The sequence below is a fragment of the Thamnophis sirtalis genome, unplaced genomic scaffold (assembly GCF_051295495.1).
Source record: "Thamnophis sirtalis isolate CommonGarterSnake01/CBP01778 unplaced genomic scaffold, rThaSir2_p1.2 scaffold_9, whole genome shotgun sequence".
Classification (NCBI taxonomy): domain Eukaryota; kingdom Metazoa; phylum Chordata; class Lepidosauria; order Squamata; family Natricidae; genus Thamnophis; species Thamnophis sirtalis.
Window position 1 is genome coordinate 74531036 of NW_028261389.1, and position 21068 is coordinate 74552103.

At 43.9% G+C, this 21068-nt stretch overlaps 1 protein-coding gene across 2 annotated transcripts; it reads left to right on the top strand.

Annotated features, from left to right (window-relative positions):
* The first annotated feature begins 1182 nt into the window (after nucleotides 1-1182).
* Nucleotides 1183-20859, top strand: GALNT8 (polypeptide N-acetylgalactosaminyltransferase 8). Of its 2 annotated transcripts, XM_087722274.1 has the most exons (12): nucleotides 1183-1579; nucleotides 5444-5729; nucleotides 7607-7773; nucleotides 9453-9636; nucleotides 10509-10706; nucleotides 12996-13110; nucleotides 14355-14540; nucleotides 15513-15650; nucleotides 16469-16564; nucleotides 18271-18438; nucleotides 18797-18956; nucleotides 19749-20859. In XM_087722274.1, exons 1-11 carry the CDS (start codon nucleotides 1366-1368, stop codon nucleotides 18944-18946), a joined length of 1902 nt encoding a protein of 633 aa, XP_087578400.1. In that variant the 5' UTR covers nucleotides 1183-1365; the 3' UTR covers nucleotides 18947-18956; nucleotides 19749-20859. The 2 variants fall into 2 exon arrangements, with proteins under 2 accessions (XP_087578400.1, XP_087578399.1); XM_087722273.1 differs by having other exon boundaries at nucleotides 1185-1579; nucleotides 18797-20859.
* Nucleotides 20860-21068: the final 209 nt, after the last annotated feature.

Genomic DNA, 21068 nt, shown 5'->3' on the forward strand with positions numbered 1-21068 from the left:
CTGTTTGGAATGTGCATATATATTCATATGTGGCCATAGCAAAATAATAAATAGAAATTAAAAAGCATGATTGATTTTTACTGTTTTTGATGAAAGTTTCGGAAAGAGGAGGTGTGGGGCAGATCGTGGGATCGCTGGTTTCTGAGCTTGGTGCAGCAAGGATCCCACTATCTTACTATTTTATTTTTCTTTATGTACACTGAAAGCATATTCACCAAAGACAAATTCCTTGTGTGTCCAATCACACTTGGCTAATAAACTATTCTATTCTATTTTACTCTACTCTATTCATTTCTATTTCAATTCTAACAAGGAGTTTAGCTTCTCCCTCTTGAAAATGTAAGCTAGCATAAGGCATTATAATGCAAGCTAGCCTTAACTTTCAAACAGTTCATTTAGTGACCAAAGTTACAATGGCATTGAAAAAAGTGTCTGATGACCATTTTCACACTTAGCAACCATTTTCACACTTACCGACCGTTGCAGCATCCTCATGGTCACGTGATCAAAATTTTGATGTTTGGCAACAGATTCATATTTATGATAATTTCAGTGTCCTGGGGTCATGTTTGACAAAATATAAAATTTTTAATCAAGCCCCCCCACCCCTCCCGGTCAATGGTGTCCCTCTTTACCAATCTGAAAATCTGGTCACCTTATGCTACATACATGTTCATACCTGCTTATACTTATATGTTTATATGTTACATTTGTACTTATGCTTGTTTTCTCATGCATGCTTGACAAACCAAAATAAACACGTAAAAATAAGAAATTTCAGATGACAGATTAACAGAGTTGGAAGGGACCTTGTAGGTCATCCAGCCCAACCCCCCCACCCACCCAAGCAGGAGACCCTGCACCATTTCTGAGAGATGGCAGTCCAGTCTCTTCTTGAAAGCCTCCAGTGACGAAGCTCCCACAACCCCTGAAGCCAACTTTTGTTCCACGGGTTGATCGCTCTTTGCTGTCAGGAAATTTCTCCTGATTTCCATAACTTCTCCCTTGTTTGATATTTATAGCTTTTCACGACCTGTGTGTCGTCATTGTTCTTTTGTTTTTGCCCGTTTATAATTGCATGAGCCCCCCCGGAGTCAGGCAGGTGAAGGAGGTGGTTATAGAAAATACAAAAGATCAAGCAAATAATGGGCTGGGAAGTTTTGTTGCATTTACCTTTGTGCACCAAGGCACACCAATGTTAAGGACAGGAGCACAGCCCCGCCCTCTGCTTCTAAGGACTGCAAACTATCAGTACCAGCTTCTTAGATATCTTCTTCTCCCTGCCCAGCGTGGTGGTGGTGGTGGAATCTATTCCCCTCCTGATCATCTGGAGAAGATACCTTGGTGGGATTTATAATAGCTGCAATGGTACTGGGAAGGAAGTTTCCAGGCCTCCTTCCTACGCTGCTTATCCTGTTCTTCGTTGTGAATATTTTGTTTGTGATGCACGTGAAACACGAAATGGAGAGCCTAAAAGGGGGGCCCGGCGAACATCGGGAGCAACGCGCTCTGGATTCGGCGAAGGAGAATGACTTCGTCGGACATCTCGAAAAAATAGAGACCATGTTCCTCAATCTATGTGAGTAAGCGAAGACGGCATTTCTAGGGGTTGGATTAGAAGACCTCCAAGGTCCCTTCCAACTCTGTTATTCTGTATAACAGAAGAGGACTGGAGGCTAAAACATAGGAAGAACGGTTGAAGGAACTGGGTAGGTCTAGTTGAATGAAAAGAAGGACCAGGGGAGACATGATAGCAGCGTTCCAATATCTCAGGGGTTGCCGCAAAGAAGAGAGAGTCAAACTATTCTCCAAAGCACTCGAGGGTAGGACAAGAAGCAATGGGTGGAAAGTAATTCATGGATGGAAAGCCAGCTGTGTGCAGCAGCTGCCAAAAAAGCCAACACACTTCTAGGCTGCATAAACAGAAGGATAGAATCAAAATCCCATGAAGTGTTGATACCACTTTATAATGCTTTGGTAAGGCCACACTTGGAATCCTGCATTCAGTTTTGGTCACCACAATGTAAAAAAGATGTGTAGATTCTAGAAAGAGTGCAGAGAAGAGCAACGAAGAGGATTAGGGGACTGGAGGCTAAAACATATGAAGAACGGTTGCAGGAATTGGGTATGTCTAGTTTGATGAAAAGAAGGATTAGGGGAGACATTATAGCAGTGTTCCAATATCTCAGGGGTTGCCCCAAAGAAGAGGGAGTCAAACTATTCTCCAAGGCAACTGCGGGTAGGACAAGAAGCAATGGGTGAAAACTAATCAAGGAAAGAAGCAACCTAGAACTAAGGAGGAATTTCCCAACAGTTAGAACAATTAATCAGTGGAACAACCTGCCTCCAGAAGTTGTGAATGCTCCAACACTGGAGGTTTTTAAGAAGATGTTGGATATCCATTTTTCTGAAGTGGTGTAGGGTTTCCTGCCTAGGCAGGACTAGAAGACCTCCAAGGTCCCTTCCAACTCTGCTATTCTATATTATTTATTATATCAATGTGCAGAAACCTCTCGGCGCGCATTACAGGTAGTCCTCGACTTACAACGGTTCATTTAGTAACCGCCGAAAGTTACCACGGCACAGGGGAAAAAGTGACTGATGGCCCCTTTTCACAGTTGCGGCCATCGCAGTCACAAAATTCAGGCACTTGGCAACTTGCTCATATTTATGACGGTCGTAGTGTCCCCAGGATTCTCTTTTGCGACCTTCCGACCAGCGAAGACATGGGGGAAGCAGGATTCAACTTAAACAGCCAGGTTCCTGATGTGACTCCTGAAATAATTACCTTAAACAACTGTGGCAAGGAAGGTGGTACAAATGGGGCAAAACTCACTTTTCAAATCTCCCTTAGCAAAAGAAGTGTTGGGCTCGATCTTGGCTGTAAGTCAAGGACTATGTGTATGGCACAGGATTTCATTGTTCTTGCCCGCCGGGAATTTCAGAACTTAAAAAACTCTTTTTGTCATTTTCCTTGGGGATTGTTTTCTGGCCTTTTCAGGGACAAGTAATTCGAAACAACGCAGGTGAGAGACAGAAAGAAGTTTGGGTAATATTGGTTATATAATTAGTATTTAAGTTGCCCTGCAGTACGACGGGCGGCCAATAAATTTGATAAACAAATAATTTTGTTTAAGTTTTTTTATTTTTTATTCCCTTACATACAATTGTAGGGAGACGTTCACATACTTAATATTCTTCTTTACATTTATCATTCTTGTATCTTTATTATTCCATTTAAAATAATAATAATAATAATATATTTATTATTCCATTTATTATTCCATTTATAATATACCGTTTGGGTTGCTTTGTTTACCATCCCTTCTGCCTTTTGCCACACCACCTTATTTCCCCTTTCTTTTCTCCCTCCCTCCCTTCTCTACTTTCTTCCTTCCTCCCCTCCTTTCCCTTCCTTCTTCCCTTACCTCTCCCCTACTCTCTTCCTCTCCCCCTTCCTACCCTCTCTCCTTCTCTTTCTCTCCCTTCCACCCTCCTCTCCTTCCCTCTCTCTTCCTTCCCTCCTCTTTCTCTCCTCTCCTCCTCTCTTCCTTTCTTTTTCTGTTGTGGGTGTCTCTTTCGACTGTCAATTTATCTTTAATTAATTATGAACTAGATTAGTTAACCTCTAGCTCTCCATCTCAACTGCTGTTATCCTGCTTGGGCAGGGGGTTTGACTAGATGACCTGCAAGTTCTCTTCCAACCCTGTTAATCTGTTACTTTATTGTGGGGTTAAAACAATCACTTAACAATTACCCAACTGTGATATTTCATCACTGCAGTGCTTTGCAGTTTCAATCATGAATTTAAACTCTGGCTCTGAAGTCCAACGATTTAAGACGTGCAATTAAAGTATTGCTCTATGCCATGTACCAAATGCTTCCCAAAACTTATATTTATCAAATATAAATATTGTCAGCTATTAAATTCTCAGGCATGCTGGGTGCAAAGCCAAGTCTTTTATGGAATACTAGTCGATAACCCGGCATTGCCCAGGTATTTATTTATAGGGGGGAAATGTCCGGATCAAACATAATTTCTAATGTTGGATTTTCCCCCTTGCTAGAGGGAGCCCCCTTGTGGAGACTGTGAAGCTGTTATCATGGCAACTCCACTGCGCTGTGCAGTAGAAGCCAGTCTGGCAGTCTTGCACAACAGGCTGTATCTTAACAGAACACACACTCTGGGGGGTGTTAGGGGTGTCTTATCCCCCACAGTATTTGTTTCTGGAGAGTAAGACATCAGCATACCAACTTCAGTTGAAATTGCTTGAGGCGTTCCAGAGTTATGCTGGAACACACACACACACACACACACACACACACACACACACACAGAGCTATTTATATGTCAAGATCCCAATAAATGTAAAGTAAAAGTGTTTCTTCAAGGAGCTTAAAAGATTCTCAGAATAGCAAATAAAAGATTCTCAGAATAGCAACTGAGAGCAAAGCCCGTAGGCACCTGTGAAAGGTCAGATCAAGATCTTTGCCCAAGTGGTTTTCCTCTCCCACCTTGGTGATTGCAGCAAAATCCGATTCAACCAGACACAAAGCTGGGAAAGCAAGAAGCATTTGCGGAATTTGACCCCCACAATTATGAATAAGTGAAAAGTCCATTGTTCAGCATTCGGAGTTAAAAAAAAACAACCTACCTTGATCAAAATTAACTTGCAATTCATCATCCTGATCCATGTCTGGTATTTCCGCCTCCCTCTCTAATTGTGACACGTAATTCCATCGTGATTGATGGCACAGCAGAGGTCCTCTTTCATTTCGACCATGGTTTTGTCATGGACATAGAATAATAGGGTTGGAAGGGACCAGTGGTGGGTTTCAAAAAATTTTGGAACCTCTTCTGTAGGTGTGGCCTGCTTTCCGGGTCCACTGGTGGAACCTCTTCTAACCAGTTCAGTAGATTTGACGAACCGGTTCTACCGAACTGGTGCGAACTGGTAGGAGCCCACCTCTGGTCTAGTTTAATGAAAAGAAGGACTAGGGGAGACATGATAGCAGTCTTCCAATATCTCAGGGGCTGCCACAAAGAAGAGGGAGTCAAGCTATTCTCCAAGGCACCTGAAGGCAGAACAAGAAGCAATGGGTGGAAACTAATCAAGGAGAGAAGCAACTTAGAACTGAGGAGAAATTTCCTGACAGTGAGAACAATTAATCAGTGGAACAACTTGCCTCCAGAAGTTGTCAATTCTCCAACACTTCAAGTTTATAAGAAGAGATTGGACAACCATTTGACCGAAGTGGTGTAGGGTTTCCTGCCTGAGCAGAGGGTTGGACTAGAAGACCTCCAAGGTCCCATCCAACTCTGTTATTCTCTTCCATTCAAGTTCCCTTCCAACCTTATAACTCTTTGTTCTATTCTAAATTATTTCTTTCTGAGGTTTGGGCATTTCATCCCTCTGCCTATTGCCTGTTTTGTGTTTTTCAGCAAATTACATAAAATTATCAGAGGAGAAAAAGGCAGCAGGAAATGAACCAAAATTGCCACACCAGGAAATACAGAAAGACCAACAAGGCGAGGAAAAGCGGAAGGAACCTGAGGCGCCTCCCAGGATGCGATTCCCGGACTCCCCTCTTTTCCAGAGATGGGGCAAAGATTTAATGGAGGACCAGCAAATCCTAGCCCAGAAGCTTTTCGATAAGTACGGGTACAATGTTTACCTGAGTGATCGCTTGCCTCTGGAAAGGCCTTTGAAGGATACCAGGCCTCCCAGGTGAAGTAGCATCTTCTCCCTCTTTGGTTTTCCAGGTGTTTTGACTTCGGCTTCCCAAGAGCATAAAGCAAACTCCCGGTCCCGATAAAAAAAAACCCCTTCTATTATTTTCCTGTGAACTCTGCTCATTTAGTAAAGTCTTTCAAGGGAGGATTTATCGTGACCCGTCAAAACCGCGGTCGACAAAAGCGCGCTCGACGAAAGCGCGTACCTGACGTCAGCAGCAGCGCGACGAAAAAAATTAAAAATTGAAATTAAAATAAAATTAAAGCAAGCCGATTCACATAAAGGTAAGGGTTAGGTTTAGGGTTAGGGTTAGGGTTAGGTTAAGGGTTAGGGTTAGGTTTAGGGTTACGTTAAGCGTTAGGGTTACGTTTAGCGTTAGGTTAAGGGTTAGCGTTAGGTTTAGCGTTAGGTTAAGGGTTAGGTTTAGGGTTAGGTTTAGGGTTAGGTTAAGGGTTAGGTTTAGGGTTAGGTTTAGGGTTAGGTTAAGGGTTAGGTTTAGGGTTAGGTTTAGGGTTAGGTTAAGGGTTAGGTTTAGGGTTAGGTTTGGGCGGGTTAGGGTAAGGTTTTCGCTTTAATTTTACATTTACCGCTCACAGCACGATGTTTTCATCGCGCTGTGATGACGTCACGTACGCACTTTCGTCGAGCGCGCTTTTGTCTACCGCGGTTTTGTGGTGGAACCGGATTTATAGTCACAGACCTTATCTGGTTTGGAGAGCTGCCAGGCCGATATCTGCAAAACTTGGCAAGGAGTCTCGGAAAGTCACGAACCAATTAAGTGAACTAATGGTCTCCTGCAAACTCCACTCCTCTTTTATTCCCTCTGGGAGGGGGCATTCATTGTCCCTTGTGGCCTTACTCCCAAGTCAACCCCTGTTCTTTAGCTGTCCCCTTTGTCTGGCCGCTCTGCGCATGCGCACACTGGGAACAGGCTCCAGCTGTTCCTCTGCCTCACTGACGTCTGACTCCAAAGGCAGCTGATAACTGTCAAATGGGCCCTGTCCCCCTCTCTGCCTCTGACACAGAGCCCTCATCAGAGCCTTCTCCAGACTCCAGGACTGGCCCAGGTTCCTCCCCAACCTCCTCACTGTCTGAGTCTGCCACAACATCAAGTGGAAGGAGGGGGCAGGGTTGGCCATGCTTGGGGTGACGTTGGCCGTGGTGAAAAAAGAACCAACCGGCACAGGTGGCAGATTGGAAAGGTTGGAGGCAGAGCTGAATACAGATAATCCTCAACTTTTGACCACAATTTGAGCCCGATGTCGCTGAGCGAGACAGTCATTAAGTGAGTTTTTTCCCAACTTGTCTTGCCCTGCTCGTTAAGAGAATCGCTTCAGTTGTTAAGTTAGGAACAGGGTGGTTAAGGTGTCTGTTAAGTGAGTTTGCCCCATTTTACGACCTTTCCTGCCACAGTTGCTAAGCGAATCACTGAGGTTGTGAAACAGGTCACACGGTTGTTAAGTGAATCCGGCTTCCCCATTGACTCTGCTTGTCAGAAGGTCGCAAAAGGGGAATCATGTGATGGGCACACTGCGACCGTCGTAAATCCAATTCAGTTGCCCTGTGCCTGAATTTTGATGACATGACCACAGGGATGTTGCAACGGTCGTAAATGTGGAATATGGTCGTAAGTTACTTGACCTTCAATCATTCTTTCGGTGACCCTTCAAAGTTGCGAAAGGCGCTGAAAAAGGGACTTATGACCGCTTTTCACATATACGACCAATGCAGAATCCTTGAGGTCATGTGATCAAAATTCAGATGCTTGACAACCGACGCGTCCCGGGGGTCATGTGATCCCCTTTTCTGATCTTGCAATCCGTTGTGCCACAATAATCTAATGAATATTCATTTTTCCTGCTTTCCTGCAGATGTCGCGAGAAACAATATGCGCATGATCTCCCAACTCTCAGTGTCGTCCTGATATTCTTTAACGAGGCTACCTCCATCCTCCTCCGTGCCATCACCAGCATAATTAACCGAACACCGTCTCACCTCCTGAAAGAAATTGTCCTAATTGACGATTTCAGTTCAAACGGTAAGTAGCACGGTGGGAAACAGCAATTACTTGGCAATTACTTTTTCCATGGGCAAAGTACTTTTTCATGAAATGGGGGGTTTCTATGGAAAACTGGGGAGGGATGCGGCGGCTCGACGGCTGAGATGCTGAGCTTGTCGATCAGAAAGGTCGGCAGTTCGACGGTTCGAATCCCTAGCGCCGCGTAACGGAGTGAGCTCCCGTGACTTGTCCCAGCTTCTGCCAACCTAGCAGTTCGAAAGCACATAAAAAAATGCAAGTAGAAAAATAGGGACCACCTTTGGTGGGAAGGTAACAGCGTTCCGTGCGCCTTCGGCGTTTAATCATGCCGGCCACATGACCACGGAGACGTTTTCGGACAGCTCTGGCTCTTTGGCTTTCAAACGGAGATGAGCACCGCCCCCTAGAGTCGGTAAGGACTAGCACATATGTGCGAGGGGAACCTTTACGTCATGGAAAACGGGACAACAGATAGTTCTTGACTGACAACAATTCATTTAGTGACAGTTCAAAGCTACAACGGCATTGAAAGAAGTGACTTCTGATGGCTTTTCATATTTATGACCATTGCAGCATTCCCGTAGTCACGTGGTCAAAGTTCAGCCGCCAGAGTGAGTAAGCGCCAAGGTGGCGCAGTGGTTAAATGCAGCACTGCAGGCTACTGCTAGATCAGCAGGTCAGCGGTTCAAATCTCACCGGCTCAGGGTTGACTCAGCCTTCCATCCTTCCGAGGTGGGTAAAATGAGGACCCAGATTGTTGGGGGCAATATGCTGACTCTCTGTAAAACCGCTTAGAGAGGCCTGAAAGGCCTATGAAGCGGTATATAAGTCCACTGCTATTGCTATTATTGCTAAGCCAGAGTAAGCAACTGACTCATATTTATAATAGTTGCAGCATCCTAGGGTCATATGATCACCTTTTGCGACCTTCTGACAAGCAAAGTTGGGTGGGGGAAGCCAGATTCACTTAAGAACCGTGTTACTAATTTAACCACCTTGGCGATTCACTTAATAACTGTGGCAAAAAAGGTCATAAAGTGGGGCAAACTCACTTGACCAATGTCTCACTTAGCAACATAAACGTTGGCCTCCATCATGGTCATAAGCTGAGGACTACCTGTCTATAGAAACATTCCATAATAGAAATTCGGGATCGTTTTCAGAATAAAGTGCACCACTGTACTGTTAAGGAATAGCAACAAACCAACACACCCTCTTTCTACTCTGATCTGTTAGAAATTCTGTATATAGCCCTTCAGACAGTGCACAGTCCCCATGTGCTTTACTGCAACAAAGAAGCAAGATACTTTATTCAGAGAAAATACATAGAGTTGTACTGTTCCGGTACAGTGTCTGCTGCTCCCACCTACCACCAGTACGCCTATACCGGGCCGTACCTCCTGGAACCCACCACTGATCCAAATGTTAATCCCATGACCCTGGGGATCCTGTATCGGACTTGTAAGTGTGAAAACTGGTCCTAAGTCTCTTTTCTCAACCCTGTTGTAACTTTGGTCCCTAAATGGACTGTTGTAAGTCGAGGACTACCTGTAATGAAGAGAGAATGGACATTTTAGCTGGGTAACAAAAAAAGTGGAATTTCCTCCTGTAGTTTGGGCATGAAGCTCTCACATTAATACCGTTGAAATCTGCTGCATTTTATTTATTTATTTTGTCAGAGGAACTTAAAGCTCCTTTGGAAGAACATATCAAAAAGTTCAACGGGAAACATCCCGGATTGCTGAAAATTGTGAGACACACAGAGAGGAAGGGTCTCACAGAAGCCCGCATTTCTGGCTGGAGAGCATCTCGGGCAGACGTGGTGGCTATTTTGGATGCGCATATTGAAGTCAACACGAAGTGGTAAGTCTGGAACAAGGGTGTCAAACTCAAGGCCTGGGACCTAGATCTGGCCCACGGGGTGCTTAGATCTGGCCCACAGGGCCGTCGTGGAAACAGTGACGGACCGGCCCGCAGTGCCTCTGCCAGCATAAATTGAGCTTGTGAGGACTGTGCGCCAGTGGTGGGATTCAATTTTTTTTTACTACTAGTTCTGTGGGCGTGGCTTGGTAGGTGTGGCAGGGGAAGGATACCGCAACATCCCCATTCCCTCCCAATCAGCTGGGACTCGGGAGGCAGAGAATAGATGGGGGCGGGGCCAATCAGAGGTGGCATTTACCGGTTCTCCGGACTACACAAAAGTTCTGCTACAGGTTCTCCACAAGTGGTCAGAACCTGCTGATTACCACCTCTGCTGTACGCAGTCCACTGAGCTGAACTCCACTGCGCTGTACAGTAGAAGCCATTTAAGGCACAACAGGCTGTATCGTAACAGAACACACACCCCGAGTGGTGTTAGAGGTGTCTTACTCCCGCAGTATTTGTTTTCAGAGAGTAAGTCATCTGTGTACCACGTTTGGTTGAAATTGCTCAAGTTGTTCCAGAGTTATGCTGGAACACACACACACACACAGAAAGAAGAAGAAGAAGAAGATTGCAGTGTCCAATGGTAATTGGAATCCATTTCTTGGACTGATACAACATAATTGAATCACAATTCCCAAAGGAATGAGTGAAGTAGAAATCAAAGGGGTCGGGGCGGAATTTAGAATTAGCTTCTTCTTTCAACAGGCAGCTTCCAATAGGAAGCCTTGTTGTAGGCTGGAAGCGGGAAAGCGCACATTGGTTTTAAAAGTCCTACGTAGCTCCATCAACTCTCTTCTGCTTTAACGAAGGGCTGAACCAATTCTCTCTCGCATCAAGGAGGACCACACCGTTATCATATCGCCCGTGTTTGATAACATCCGTTTTGATGACTTCCAACTCACGCAGTACGCCGAGGCCGCCGACGGATTTGACTGGGCTCTCTGGTGTCTCTACGAGTCACCACCAGAAGAGTGGTATGCGCTGAAAGATCAAACGGCGCCAATCCGGTAAGTTTTACCAATACGGGCTGAAGCTGGTGTCGCCTCAACGTTCCTTGAATGAAAATAAGTGGGGATTTTTTTTATTCATGTTGTTTCTTCCTACCAATGACGCTGCGAGTCAACAAGATGAAAATATTAGCTGGTGTTACGGCCTGTCGGCCGCCAGGCCCTCCAACAGCTGAATCGGAGGAGGAGGAGGAGGAGGAGGAGGAGGAGGAGGAGGAGGAGGAGGAGGAGGAGGAGGAGGAGGTGGTGGTGGTGGTGGTGGTGGTGTGGGAGTCAGGGTCAGCATCAAGGCAACCTGAGAGCTCCCAGGGGGGAGAGGGAATGGAGCTGGCAGAGAGACAGACAGAGGTGGAGCCTGGGCTGTCTGTCAGTCCTCAGATGGAGAGTCAACAGCCCCCAGATCTGGAAGTGGCTGATGAGGAAGAGGAGGAACAGCTGGATCCACTGCCTGATGCGCAGAAGGCAGAGGAGAGGAGAACAGTGAAAATCTATGAGCCGGTCCTTGGGACCGAAGAGCCACCGCTGCTAGCAAAGTCTCAACCTAGCTCTGGGGATAAAAGGCAGGGGGCGGAGATGAATTGATGTGGCAGACAACCATTCATCTCCCTGTCGGACAACCTTGTTAGTCTCGTTGAGAGAGGAACTTTTTGCCGGGGCTGCTGGCGCTCCTAATACAGGAATCTTTGCGTTAAGTTCAGAGGGTTTGTTGTGTTTGAAGAGCTGGGTCAGAACAGAATGCTAGAAACTCCTCAGGGAGTGGGTTAAAAATTGCTCGGCGCGTGCGTAGAAGCAAAAAACAAGATGGCGCCATGAGAACCAGTTCAGGGGGGGCGTGGCGGGCCTGGGTTGCTGCTGGTTCCAGCGGCCCAGGCCACCAAGCTACTACCAGTTCGGCTGAATCAGTCCAAACCGGTAGGAACCCACCACTGAAGCTCCTGCCCACCTAGCAGTTCGAAAGCATGCAAATGCGAGTAGATAAATAGGTACCACTTCAGAGGGAAGATAACAGCGTTCCACGCGTCTTGTCGTCTAGTCATACTGGCCATGTGACTCTGGAAGTGTCTTTGGACAACGCTGGCTCCCTCACAGATGATCGCTGCCCCCAAGAGCCAGGCATGACTAGTCACGGAAAACCTTTACCGTTTCCATGCTAGTTGACTGTACGGGTAGTCCTCGAGTTACAACAGTTCACTTCATGACCGTTCAAAGTTACAACACCACTGAAAAAAGGGACATGATCGTTTGTCACAGTTACGATCTTTGCAACATCCCCACGATCATGTGATCAAAATTCACACGCTCAGCAGCCGGTTCACATTTGTGACTGTTGCTGTGTCCCAAGGTCATGTGATCCACTTTTGCGACCTTCTGACAAGCAAAGTCAATGGGGAAGTCAGATTCACTTAACATCCGGGTTGCTGACTTATCAACTGCAGTGATTCCCTTAACAACGGTGGCCAGGAAAGTCGTAAAAGGGGGGGAACTCACTTAACAAATGTCTCACTTAATGACAAAAGTGTTGGGCTCCATAGTGGTCGTAAGTCAAGGACTACCTGTAAATCATTTGTCAGGAAACAATCTAAACATATCTTCAATGAAGCAATATGTCAAGAAACAAGAAAGACACATTTCTTCTAAGCCGACCTACAGACAGAATCTTGCCAAACTAAAGCAAACAATTTGCTTCATTCAGGACATTACTCTGAGAATTTCTAAGGAGACGCCACCTTAACTCTCTTTCCCCCAACCAAACTGTCTAACCTTCTCTGTCTCTTGGTCCTCTGGAATGAAAATTACTAAAGCACAGGGAGTCCTCGACTTACAACAGTCCGCTTAGTGACCGTCCAAAGTTACAACGGCGTTGAAAAAAGTGACTTGTGAACTTTTTTCATACTTATCACCCATGCAGCATCCCCGTGGTCACGTGATTTATATTCTGACTGCCATTTAGGACGGTTGCAGTGTCCCCGGGGCCAGGCGACCCCCCCTCCTTTTGCGACCTTCTGACGAGGAAAGTCAATAGGGAAGCCAGATTCACGTAACAATCGTGTTATTAATTTAACAAATGCAGTGATTCACTTAACAAACATGGCAAGGAAAGTCGTAAAGTGGGGCAAAACGCACCTAACAAATTACTCACTTAACAGCATACATTTTGGGGTCATTTGTGGTCGTAGGACTGAGGACTCCTAGTATCTGTATCCATTTCCTGGTTCTATTTAATGGTCCATCCAAATATTAGCCAGTTGATGAATATTCATGAATAAAAGTTTGTCTTCTTTCTCTTAGGAGTCCTTCTATAATGGGAATACTTGCCGCGAACCGAGAATATTTGGGGAAAATTGGTGTTCTGGATGGTGGAATGCACATTTACGGCGGAGAAAATGTGGAATTGGGCCTCAGGGTGAGAGGTTTTTTTTAATTCCTTTGTCTTTTTTTTAATACCAATTCATGTCTCTTTTTGCGACCTTCCGATAAGCAAAATCAATGGCTGTGATACACTTAACAACCATGGCAAGAAAGGTCGTAAAATGGGGCAAAGCTCACTTAACCACTGTCTCACTTAGCGACAGAAATTTTGGGCTCAACTGTGTAATTGTAAATCGAGGACTACCTATATCATGGATCAGCTGGAGGAGAGGAGGATGTGAGTCTGTGTTGTGGCCCACCAGCGGCTAGCGGATCTGGTGGCAGACTCAGACAGTGAGGAGTTTGGGGAGGAACATGAGCCAGTCCTGAAGTCTGGGGAAGGCTCTCGTCTCTGCGTCGGAAGCAGAGATGGGGCCAGGGTCTTCTTGACAGTTATCAGCTGCCTTCGGAGTCGGACATCAGTGGGGCAGAAGAACAGCTGGAGCCTATTCCCGATGTGCGCATGCACAGAGCTGCAAGTAGAAGGGAACAGCTAAGGAACAAGGGCCGACTCGGGAGTAAAGCCACAGGTGGACGGTGAATGACCCCTCCCATAGGGAATAAAGAGGAGCGAAAGGGGAGTGGAGTTTGCAGGAGACCATTAGTTCAATTCATTAGGGTGAAGATCTGTTCCTGACTCCTTGCCAAGTAATTGCTGCTACAGCGTGGAGTTTGGGAGATGTCGGCCTGGCAGCTCTCCAAGCCTGATCAAGGTCTGTAGTTGCGAAATCTCTTGAAAGACTGTTGGCCGAAACTTTGCTGGAGAGGAATTCCCTTTAACCTAAATAAAAGAGGTTTTATCGGGACGAGGAGTCGGCTTCATGATCTTGGGAAGCCCCGGTCAGAACAGTTTGGGTGTTTTTTTTCCCTCAGAGTAGATGTGGGGGTGTTGCTTAGACCAGGGGAGAGAAGCTTACAGATGCAACCAATCAGGGGACTCTTGTGAGTTTGCCTAGTGGGTAGAGCTCCTTTCCTCAATCACCAGTTTGCTGCAGCCAGGATTCTTGAGGGGAAAAAAAAAGAGTCCTATATAAAATGTAGAATTATGCAGCCGGAAGGGACCCTTAGAGGCCTTCTAGCCCAACCTCCTGCTGAAGACAGATTATCTTAGATCACGCTGGTTGTTTTTCAACCGATTCTTGAAAACCTCCGTTGATTAATCATACGCCTTGCGGTTATTCTTACGCGAGAGGGGGAAAAAAAAACCTTGACGATTGTATTCTTATTTTACGACCACAGGCTTGGCAGTGCGGCGGGAGTGTTGAGGTCTTGCCGTGTGCCAGGGTTGCACACCTGGAGCGAGCCCACAAGCCCTATTTACCGGATTTGTCCCTTTCCGTGAGGAGAAACGCCTTGCGTGTAGCAGAAGTGTGGATGGATGAATATAAAAACATGGTCTACTACGCCTGGAACATTCCTCTTGAGGTTGTTGGCAACTTTTATCTACATAAGAAAGTCAATCGATCGATCAGAATAGAGCTGGAAGGGACCTTGGAGGTCTTATAGTCCAACCCCATGTTCTAAGTCACATCTTGTGCAAACCCAGGATCCGGAAGAATAAATTAAATTAAATTAAATAATTAAATAATTAAATTAAATAATTAAATTAAATTAAATTAAATAATTAAATTAAATAATTAAATTAAATAATTAAATTAAATAATTAAATTAAATTAAATAATTAAATTAAATTAAATTAAATTAAATTAAATTAAATTAAATTAAATTAAATTAAATTAAATTAAATTAAATTAAATTAAATTATTAAATTAAATTAGTTTAAATTAAATTAAATTAAATTAAACTAATTTAATTTAAACTAATTTAATTTAAACTAATTTAATTATTTAATTTAATTATTTAATTTAATAATTTAATTTAATTATTTAATTTAATAATTTAATTTAATAATTTAATTTAATTATTTAGTTTAATTTAATAATTTAAATTTAATTTAATAATTTAATTTAATTATTTAGTTTAATTTAATAATTTAAATTTAATTATTTTTATTTAATTTAATTTAAACCAATTTAATTATTTTATTTAATTTAGTTTAATTTAATTATTTAAATTTAATTTAATTTAATTTAATTATTTAAATTTAATTTAATTTAATTTAATTATTTTATTTTAATTTAATTATTTTATTTTAATTTAATTTAATTTAAATTTTTAATAAGTTCATTTAATTTAATTCCCGCTTTTATTACTTTTATAAGCAACTTGGGGAGGTGAAACTATCTAATACTCCTCCTTCCATGTCCGAATGGGACAGCAGAAAGTCCTTTACCTTTTCTTTCCAACTTCTCTAAGTGTAAATTGAAATGCCTCTAAATTGAATCAGCTGAATTACGTATTTGCCACCTCTTTGAAACCGATGTCCTCCTTTTCCAGAATTCTGGGATAGATTACGGAGATGTTTCTTCTAGAAAAGAACTAAGGAAGCAACTGAACTGCAAAAGCTTTGATTGGTATATCAAAAATGTCTATCCTAACTTGGTCCTCCAGGTTAACATTGTAGGCTATGGAACAGTAAGTAAAAACTGGTAAGATGATATATTGTTTGCTTTTTAGTTAAACAGCACATCACTTTATCTGAAGTGTGCGTGCGCATGCACACACACACACACACACACACACACACACACACACACACAGTTTTTCTAATGGGTCTGCCCAATTAGCTGACTTGCTTGCTTTTTTATATATTTAAATATAAATATTTTTAAATGGTGGTGCAGTGGTTGAAGTGCAGTATTTGCAGGCGAACTTTGCTCACAGCCTGAAGTTCGATCCTGACCGGCTCAAGGTTGACTCAGCTTTCTATCCTTTTGAAGTCGGTAAAATGAGGACCCAGATTGTTGGGGACAATATGCAAATAATGCTTCTAGCTTGTAAAACACTATGGGGCAATTTACAAGCCTAAGTAGCAATATCACTTAGACTTATATGCCGCTTCACAGTGCTTTATAGTCCTCTCTAAGCTGTTTACAGAGTTGGCATATTGCCACTAACAATCTGGGTCCTCATTTTACCGATCTCGGAAGGGTGAAAGGATGAGTCAAATTGAGCCGGTCAGGATCAAACTGCTGGCAGTCGGCAGAGTTAGCCTGCAATACTGCATTCTAACCACTGCGTTAACTGTGAAAAACGATCGTAAGTCACATTTTTCAGCTTAACCTTTGTAACTTTTGTTGTAACGCTGTTGTCACCTTGAACCGTCGCTAAATGAACTGTTATAAGTTGAGAATTACCTGTATTATGTTCTGCTCTGTTTTATTGATCCTCAGTTGCATGTTCACTGAGTTGGGATTGTAAATTAAAAATCTTCGCTCTTCCTTACCCTGTAGATGAAAAACAAGCTAAGTGAGGAAAATTGCATAGACCAAGGACCAGTTCCTGGGAACACTCCCATATTGTACGTCTGCCATGGATATAGCCCACAGGTACGTTGGCAACACACTCTTTCTGGCAATGCCAAAACTGGTGGCAGACTCAAGAGGTTGGGGAGGAACATGAGCCAGTTCTTCCCCAAGTCTGGGGAAGATGCCAATGCATTGGAAGCAGAGATGGCGCCAGGGCCGTCCGACAGTTATCAGCTGCCTTCGGAGTTGGACATCAGTGGGGCAGAAGAACAGCTGGAGCCTATTCCCGGTGTGCGCATGCACAGAGCTGCAAGTAGAAGGGAACAGCTAAGGAACAAGGGCCGACTCGGGAGTTAAGGCATAGGTGGTCGGTGAATGGCCCCTCCCGTAGGGAATAAAGAGGAGCGAAAGGGGAGTGGAGTTTGCAGGAGACCATTAGTTCAATTCATTCGGGTGAAGATCTGTTCCTGACTTCTTGCCAAGTAATTGCTGCTACAGCATGGAGTTTAGAAGATATCGGCCTGGCAGCTCTCCAAGCCTGATAAAGGCTTGTAATTGGGAAATCTCATGAAAGGCGGTTGGCCGGGATTTTGCTGGAGAGGAATTCCCTTTAACCTAAATAAAAGAGGTTTTATCGGGACGAGGAGTCGGCTTCATGATCTTGGGAAGCCTAGGTCAGAACAGTCTGGGTGTTCGCTTAATTAGTGTGAAGATTTGTTCGCGACTCTCAGAGACTCCTTGCCAAGTATTTTCTTGTATAGCATTGCGTTTAGAAGATATCAGCCTGTAATAATGATGGGAAGCTGAGCTTAATGTAGAGAGTTTATTGATTTTTCCCTTTTTTTTCTTTTTTCTTTTTTTATTCCTTTCTTTTTTCCTTTATTTTTAATCTTTTAATTCTTAATCTATTTGGTTTTAATATACTCCAGACTGTGCTTGATAAAGAGTTATGCCGGGAATGGGATCTGGGAAGTCGGAAGGGGGCTAGGGAGGGTGGTTCATGGGGGGGAGGGGGGGAGGGTGGAGAGATAGTTTCAATTTTCAAAACAATAAGAATGCACTTGTATACTGTTGCTATTTTTTCTTTTTTTTCTTTTCCTTTTATTTTCCCTTTTTTTTCTCTCTTTTCTTATAATTTTAGTGTAAAATACAAATTGAATAGATTAATGAATAGTAGAAATACACCGAAGTGAGGAGTAGAGGGAAAGAAGAGGGAGGAGTTAAGAGGGAGTGAGAGGGGAATGTAAGGAGGGTGAGATGGAGGGAAGGGGAGAAAGGAATGTTTGAGGGGGAGGGGAAGTAGAAGAGGGGAATGCTGGAGGGGAGAAATGAAAGTTGGAGGGGGAGAAGAAAGGGTGTATGGAGGATCGAAGTGTTATGTTGGTTTTCCATGGTGGAATAGAAGACAAGTTGTGTTTATTGCTTTTTTAATTGCACAGTATATAAGTGATTGTATAAAAAGGAAAATGAAAATGAAATAAAACAGTTTTCAAAGAGAAGAAGATATCAGCCTGCAGGTCTCCAAGCCTGATAAGGTCTGTGATTGTAAATACACCTTTGAAAGACTGTTTACCGGGACTTTGCTGGATATGAATGCTAGGAATTCACATTAGCCAAATAAAAGGAGGTTTTTTTGGGGGGGGGACAAGGAGTCTGTTTCGTGATTTGGTGAAGTCTAGCTCAGAACAGTTTCAAGGGACCTTGGAGGCCTTCTAGTCCAACCCCCTGATCCAGCAGGAGACTTGGAACTGTCATGAAACGAATGGTTGTTTCGACTGTATTTCCAGCACATGTTCTATCACAGCACTGGAGAATTCTTTGTGGGAGGTTTACGATCTCGGCGCAACACAGTTGACAGATGCTTGACCGACCCCGGAGAAGGAAACCTGCCAGTCATCGAGCAATGTGACGACGCCCAGAGAAAAGGCCTCAACATGCATTGGGATTTCATGCAAGTAAGGTTTTAATTTATGGAGTCCTGGGGGCGCAGTGGTTCGAGTGAGGTATTGCAGGCTAATTCTGCCGACTGCCATCAGTTCGATCCTGACTGGCTCAAGGTCCACTTGACCTTAGTAAAAGCATATCTTTTCTCCACCAGTGTGTTCTGACCAGTGGTGGGTTTCAAAAATTGTTCGAACCTACTCTGTGGGTATGGCCTCCTTTGTGGGAGTGGCTTGCTGCCTATGTGACTGGATGAGAGTGGCTTACCGCCTATGTGACCGGTTATCAGCTAGTAATAAATAGTTACAGGTACCGAATTCAAATCATCTGCCTATTTTCTAAAAGTAATACCACTTTTTTTTTAAATTCTAGGGATCATCTGTAACCAACAGGAAGACGAAACGGTGTCTTGAACTCGCGAAGCTTAACGGATCCCCCTATTATACTCTAGTTATGCAAGTTTGCACAGGTCAAAAATGGCATATTCAAAATACCGTCAACCAGTGGGGGAAGCAGCCGTAAGGCAAAGGGGGTAAGTTTTTCTTCAGTTCAGAAAGGAAGCTGCAGGGTAGCAGACACTAATGGGAATAGACTTCTTTGTTCAGTCTGGGAATACGTTGGAGGATTGTTACTTGGTTTTTGATTCCGGGGTGTGAGATTACTCACGACCACGACTGAGTCCCAAATTTCTGCTGCTAAGCAAGACGGTTGTTAAGTGAGTTTTGCCCTGTTTTACGACCTTACTTGCCAGAGTTGCTCCTTTGAAAGAAGAAGAAAGAGACTTCAAATCTGTCAAAACGTTCACAAGTTATTATCTACACTTTCTCTTTTGTAAACTAAACAACGCAGATTCTTTCAAGCCATTTACAGGAATGCTCTGTCCTGTTAATGTTATTAACTATCTGATAACCGGGTATTTATTTATAGGAGGAAAATGTCCGGCCCAAACGTAACTTCTAATGTTGGTTTTTCTCCCTTATAAGAGGGACCCCCCTGGTGGAGTACTGTGAAGCCGTTACCATGGCAACTTCACTGTGCTGTACAGTAGAAGTCATTTTAACGCACAACAGGCTGTATCTTAACAGAACACACACCCAGAAGGGTGTTAGGGGTGTCTTACCACCACAGTATTTTTTTTCCAGAGAGTAAGTCATCTGTGTATCAAATTTGATTGAAATTGCTCGAGGCGTTCCAGAGTTATACTGGAACACACACACACACACACGCACACACACACACACAAACACAGCCATTTTCATATATTTAGATAATCGTTAAAACTTTTCACTGGAATAGTTGAGCAACATTTAACGTTTTATTTCAGAATATCAGCCAAGATGCTACTGGAATGCTTTTGAAAGCTATGAATTTCACTGCTTCCCTCCTAACTGATTCACCTATGGATTTTTCTTCATCCTGCTGCACTCTAATTAAAATGAAAGTTGTGCACCAGATGGAAGCGAAGAGGTAATTTGGGGTAGTTTTCTTCTGTCGTTTGGGTGGGTCGGGCTCAGTTCAAACCCTTCTTTGGAACTCCAGGCCTTTGGAAAACCATCCCTTGCTTAAGTGAAGAAGCTGTGAAGCCCCGGAACCAAGAAGTCCAGGCAGTCCAAATGAATGTAGTCCTCGACTTACAACGGTTTGCTTCGTGACCGTTTGAAGTTACAACACTGAAAAAAAGACCATTTTTCACACTGTAGTATCCCCCTGGTCACATGATCCAAATCCGGACGCTTGACAACTGACTCACGTTTATGACAAGTGCAGCGTCCCTGGTGTGTGTGTGTGTGTGTGTGTGTGTGTGTGTCACGTGATCCCTTTTGCGAGACCTTCTGACAAGCCAAGTCAAGGGGCAAATCAGATCCCTGAACCGCCAGTCTACTAACTTAACCGCTGCAGTGATTCGCTTAACGAGTGAGGCAAGAAAAGTCGTAAAATGGGGCAAAACTCACTTCACAAATGTCTCCCTTGGGGACATAAACGTTGGGCTCAATTGTGGTCGTAAGTTGAGGACTATCTGTATAAGGATTTCTTGCAAGCTGAAGCTCTCTACAAGAATCTGAGCTACTAACAGTCAAAGCAAATTGGCGGCAGAAAAAAGTCAAGGGAATTCAAGGTGAACTGGACTCAGATCTCTTGTGGGCACGAAGAGACTCAAGACCGATGATGCCTTTGACTCCTCCCTCGGGCCCAGCCTGTTCGTCTCCTTGCATTCACTCCAATTCCCACAAGGCTATATCCAATTCAAGGTTATACTTGTGAGTAGACCACAATTAATTCTCCCAGTCAACATAATTTAGGAAAAGTCCCGGATTCCTGGAAGACAAAGCCTCAGTTTCACATTCCTTCTGCTCCATGGGTGCCTCCACGTGCAACTGCGCTTCAGGTTACATGAGATTATTAACGAGTAATAAAGATGGTTTGTATTTTGGGAACATGGGTCGGTGTTTATTATTGGGGACATCGGGGTCAGACAAATGGGTGTAATTATGACATCTACACCCTGAAGCTGTAGTCTCTCCCTAAAAGCAGGCGTGTCAAACTGGATTTCTTTGTGGGCCAGATCAGCATTGTAGTTGTCCGCGGGTTGGGCTGGGGGCGGGAGGGGAGGGGGAGACAGAGAAGAGGGAGGATGAGAGGGAGA